Source organism: Bison bison, unplaced genomic scaffold (genome assembly GCF_000754665.1).
Source record: "Bison bison bison isolate TAMUID 2011002044 unplaced genomic scaffold, Bison_UMD1.0 scf7180017864209, whole genome shotgun sequence".
Taxonomy (NCBI): Eukaryota; Metazoa; Chordata; class Mammalia; order Artiodactyla; family Bovidae; genus Bison; species Bison bison.
In genome coordinates this window covers 2,923,680-2,929,407 of record NW_011494781.1, presented here as the reverse complement: position 1 = coordinate 2,929,407, position 5,728 = coordinate 2,923,680, and the positions used below count along the sequence as shown (strand labels likewise).

Sequence of the window (5,728 nt, the reverse complement as noted above, 5' to 3'; positions counted from 1 at the left end):
GCGCCCGCGCCCGCAGCTCCGCCCCCGCCCGCGGCCGGCGCCGCCTCCGGGGGAGCTATTGTTCCTGCGGCGGGGCGGGAGCACTGGCGGGGGTTGGGGGGCGCGGCCGCCCTTCGGTCCAGCCACCCGGGGCCGGCGGGCGCCGAGCAGGCTCCGAAGGCGTTACCCTGACCGACGTTTTTGCCGCCCTTTTGTGAGCGTTTTTGAAGCGTTTCCTTGGCCCAGCAGTTTGGCGGGGAAAAGGGCAGGTGGGCTATTATATAGCTATTCCCTAGGTGAAGAAACTGAGCCGGGGAGAAGTGAAGGTGACTTGTCCAAGGTCACCTACGAGGAAAACGGGCAGGACCCCAGAATTAGAACTCACGTTCTGACTCCAGCTTTGTCGTTCTTAGAGATGGGGGTAAATGGCTGAATTACTGGGTTCCTCACCCTTACCCTATTCCCACAAACACCAACTGAATTTAAAATAGTTTTTAAAATTCTGTATTGCCCTCTCCCACTAAGAATAGCTAATATTTAGATAGGACTCACATTCCCTCCAGTTCTTTCTTACGGCCCTACAAAGGAGTTTTCACTCTCATCCCTCTTCTACAGAGGAGGAAGTTGAGAGCCAGAGAAAGGTGATCCGACTCCCAACCCAGTGCTCTTCCTACCACATTGTGCGAAATGAGTGAGACCCAGCCACAGCAATAAGATGATGGACTGAACTGTTTGAAATTCCTCTACTTTTTTCATTCTTTTATGCTGCCTCTCACCTAAAAAGGAATTTATAAATCTCGTTGAAAAACTGATGAATTTGACTCATAAAATTTTTTAATGTGTGGAAAGCTGCCACAGGCAAAACCACACTAGGGATAATATCTTCACTGTAAATAGGAGACAACAATATGAATCAGGAATAAAAGGTTGATAGAGGTAAAAAAAACAAATGGGGCGCTAATGTCTTATTCAGATTAAATACAGACAATAAATATATAAAAAGATATTTAAACCCAGTAGTAGTAAAAGGCAGATTAAGCCGACAAGCTTTCTTGTCCTGATGATGACTAAAAGAGATAAATGACAAAGTTAAAGCCGCTCAGTCGTGTCTCTTTGCTACCCCATGGACTATACAGTCCATGGAATTCTCCAGGCCAGAATACTGGAGTGGATCACCCGTCCCTTCTCTAGGGGATCTTCCCAACCCAGGGATCGAATTCTGGTCTCAAGAATTGCAGGCGGATTCTTTACCCAGCTGACCCACAGGGGAAGCCCAGAAGAAATGACAAAACCTTGCTTTATTAATTTATGTTTGAGGTGAGCAATTCAACTATGTATCAGAAGCCTTTAAAACATTTATCCTTTAATCTAGCAATTCCAAGAATTGGAATTTATCCTAAAGAAATAATTGGACAAGAGCACAAAACGTCTATATGAATATCCATCACAGCCTTTTTATAATAGTAAATATCAACTAAATGTCCATCTGTGGGAACTAAAGTATGGTACCTCTTTTTGCAATGGAGTAGATTAGATCAGTGTTCTGACAAGGAAAAAAGGATACCAGTGAGTATGTGTAAGAAAATCTTATTTTTATTAAATAGACATGTGTGTATATAGGAAAAAAAAGTTCAAAAGAATATAGTGATATATTAGCAGTGGTTATCTCTAAAAAGTGAGCTGATGAATAAGACTCCTGTCCTTTATACTTGTCTGTGTTTTTTGAATTTTTTTCAATGAAAATTTTTGTTAAAACTTTAAAAAGCTATTTTCTTTTAAAGTATATGTTCATCATGCTTTTTATATAAATTCACATTTGAAACATTTTATTAAGATTGCCTCAAAACTCTAAACTGGGCTGTGGCATGGCAGTTATTACAGCTGAAATTCAACTAGCTTCTGCATTAGGTGTGATCTCGAGTTCCTGACTGCCAAGCCACAGCTAAAGGCTCCTTCTCAGACCATTCCTTCAACAGCTTCTCCATTAAACATGACCTCCCCAGTGATTTTTTCCTGCCATGTGTTTGGCTCTCCAAACCCCAGTCTTCTGCTTTTAATTTTCATTTGACTGCTAACCATAGTCCAGGAAGAAATACTTTGAGGAGACAATCCTTAAATAAAACCAAAAACCCTATGGCCATAAATCACAGATCATTTATTTCTGCATCTTTCTCCAAATCAGGTAAGAAAAATTTAACACAGATTTCTCAGAAGTTTTCAAATTGAAAAGGATTGTACTTCAGAAACAGGAGTCCTCTGACTTCAATCATTCGGTCTCAGAGAGGAAAAAAGATCTTAAGAAGTACAAACTTCCATGCATAAAATAAATAAGCTACAAGGATATATTGAACGGCACAGGGAATATAGCCAACATTTTATAATAACTTTAAATGAAATCTATAAAAATTTTGAATCTCTGTTATATACTTGAAACTAACACGTAAATCAACTATACCCCAATAAATTTTTAAAGTTAAAAAAAATCTTAGTGGTCATCTAATAGAATCCCCATCACATGCCTTAACTTTGGTGACCCACTCAGCCAGCAAAAGAGTGGGGAACTCACTACATGAAAACCATCCAGAGGAAACTTCCCTGGTGGTTCAGTGGTTAGAAATCCACCTTCCAGCAGAAGTTGGGGTGGGGGGAGGTGCGGGAGGAGGGTGCAGATTCAATCCCTGGTCTTGGAACTGGGATCCCATATGCTGCAGAGCAACTCAGCCTGCTCACTGCATGCCGCAACTAAGACCCAAAGCAGCCAAAAATGCATATATTTTTTTTTAAATCACCCAGTCAGTTTTAAAAGAATATAGATTTCTGAATACGACTCCAGGAATTCTGGGGGAAGCTCAAGTATCCCTTATTTACTTTAAAGTTGTCTAAGTAATCCACATACACTGCCAGTTTGGAAACCCCTGGCCTATCAGTGATTGCTCCATAACAACTACAACATGGCAGCAACCTGTCATTTGTTTACAGCAACCAGCAATAAACATTCATTTCTCATAGGTCTGGGGGTTGACCGTAGGCTTGGCTGAGTGGCTGGGCTCCAAACCGCAGGTTCAACTGGGCTTGGCTCCTATGTGCAGGTTGAGTTCTGATCTTCTTCAGGCGTATGCACTTTGGGGCCCCAGCTGAAGGGGCAGAACCTGAGGGAACCAGTTTTTATGGAGGTGGCAGAGGTACAAGGGGCATAACCAACTGTGCAAGCACTTTTCACACCCCTCTTTGTACGTGTCTGCTATGATGCCACTGGCTAAAGCAAGTCTCATAGCTGAGCCCAGAGACAGAGGTAGAGAAGTCTGTTCTTAGAGAGGTAAGAAGGAATTACTATGGAATAAACATTTTTTAACAATGATCTGTCAGATTCTATATCTGAACACCATGGATTATGCTCTATCAGAATGTTTTCAGATCCAAGTCACAGAAAACGGAACCCAAATTAACTTAAACAAAAAGAGACTTACTGACTCAGGTTTAAAAAAAAAAAAAAAAACAGGTAGTGCCCTCTCCTTTGAGCTGATTTTTTTCCTCAGTAAAACTTCATTCATGGAAAACATTGCATTCCTTCAACAAATCTCATTGCATTCTTTCAGTCCTCTGGGACCAAGAGCTAGTCCTGCCTTGCTAGGGGATGAGGGGGTGATACATCTAAAAAATTAATAATTACAACCCAGTATGATAAACACTAGATAGAAATAGAGGGGGGTGGGGGAAGGAGGAATAAATGGCAAATCCTACTTCACACTCCCAACCCAGCCAAAATTCGGACTTTTCTAGACCTCGTGCTAGAGGGTCTAGCAGCATAATAAAGCCCTGATAAGCGGTAATGAAAACTCCGAGACTGACAAATTGGCCTTGGTAGGAGAGAATCATAGTACTTGAGTTCAGTTCAAAAACACTGGAATGACTTATGGCTCAGCACCGATGCAAACCTGGGATTGACCTCTGACCCAACTAGAGAAATTGGACACCACTTCCTGGACAGAGGGATATTTTTTAAAAAATGATAAGAGTAGGGAGTTCCCTAGTGGCCTAGTGGTTAGAATTTCGGGCTATCACTGCAGTGGACCAGGTTCAATCTCTGTTGGGGGAACTGAAAACCCACAAGCTTAATGGTACAGTCAAAAACAACAATAAAGGAAGTCATTCATTCATTCAGCAAATTTATACTGAAGGTCTACCCCTGGTCCCTGAAAATTTACAGTGATGAGTACAACCGATAAGGTCCCTCTCCTTATGAAGTTTACAATCAAATATTAATCAGTTATACAAATAAAAGTAAAATTGCAACAGTATTAACAGAGGCTATGGAAGAGAAAGTCAGAGGTTTCTCTGAAAGAATTGTACTTGTGCTTAGATCAGGAGGATGAGTTAACTAGGTGAAGAGGGGAGTGTTCCAGGCAGAAGAAAAATCAGAGCAAGGGCCTGTGAATTCGTCTGAATGCCAGCCAGCATAGTGGGGACAGAGAACAAGATCAACTGGTTGTAAACTTCAACAAATATTTACTGAGCACCTACTAAAAATTACACACTGTTCTAGATGCTAAGAAATAGTAGTGAACGAAACGAAGTCACTGCTTCTCATGGAACTTATAGTCTAGTGCAGAGACCCCATAATATCATTGGTGGGTTGAGCCATAACAATAGTAACTATAATTCTCTGAAGACCTGCTACATCCCAGGTACTGCCAGGCACTTCCTATTACTTGTCACTAATTTTCCCATCTATCCTGTTGGTAGGTATTAGTTCCATTTTATAGATGAGGAAACTGAGGCTCGTGAGGTTAAGTAACCTACCTAAACCACAAAGCTAGGACATTGGAGTCACCTGGCTCCTTTGACTCCAAAGCCCCATCACATCACAAGCATGAACAGGTGGAGAAGCATCATCCATCACCTGATAAAAGATGGCGCAAAGATTGGCACCACTAATACTGCAGGGTGTACAAAGGTATGCACAAGCCATCCTAGGCCCCCAGCCAGGCATCAGGAGACTTTTGTTGGGGCTTCTTGTCATCATAAACAGCGATTATTGTGATTACATTGCTCGTAATTACAACTCCAGTTGAAGGTACCATTCTTGTTACCCACATGGCCTTCAGTTCAGTTCAGTCGCTCAGTCGTGTCCAACTCTTTGCGACACCATGAATCGCAGCTCCCGGAGTTCACTCAGACTCACGTCCATCGAGTCAGTGATGCCATCCAGCCATCTCATCCTCTGTCGTCCCCTTCTCCTCCTGCCCCCAATCCCTCCCAGCATCAGAGTCTTTTCCAATGAGTCAACTCTTCACATGAGGTGGCCAAAGTACTGGAGTTCCAGCTTTAGCATCAGTCCTTCCAAAGAAATCCCAGGGCTGATCTCCTTCAGAATGGACTGGTTGGATCTCCTTGCAGTCCAAGGGACTCTCAAGAGTCTTCTCCAACACCACAGTTCAAAAGCATCAATTCTTCAGAGCTCAGCTTTCTTCACAGTCCAACTCTCACATCCCTACATGACCACTGGAAAAACCATAGCCTTGACTAGACGGACCTTTGTTGGCAAAGTAATGTCCCTGCTTTTCAAAATGCTATCTAGATTGATCATAACTTTTCTTCCAAGGAGTAAGCATCTTTTAATTTCATGGCCGCAGTCACCATCTGTAGTGATTTTGGAGCCCAAAAAAATAAAGTCTGACATTGTTTCCACTGTTTCCCCATCTATTTCCCATGAAGTGATGGGACCAGATGCCATGATCTTTCTGAATGT

At 42.3% G+C, this 5,728-nt stretch overlaps 1 protein-coding gene across 1 annotated transcript in view; it reads right to left on the bottom strand.

Annotated features, from left to right (window-relative positions):
• The window catches only part of TMEFF1 (transmembrane protein with EGF-like and two follistatin-like domains 1), a 110,626-nt gene that overhangs the window by 91,538 nt on the left and 13,360 nt on the right, over positions 1-5,728 (bottom strand). The window contains exon 2 of the mRNA XM_010844834.1: positions 11-188. Coding sequence (XP_010843136.1) covers positions 11-188 — 178 coding nt within the window. The remainder of the gene's footprint in view (positions 1-10; positions 189-5,728) is intronic.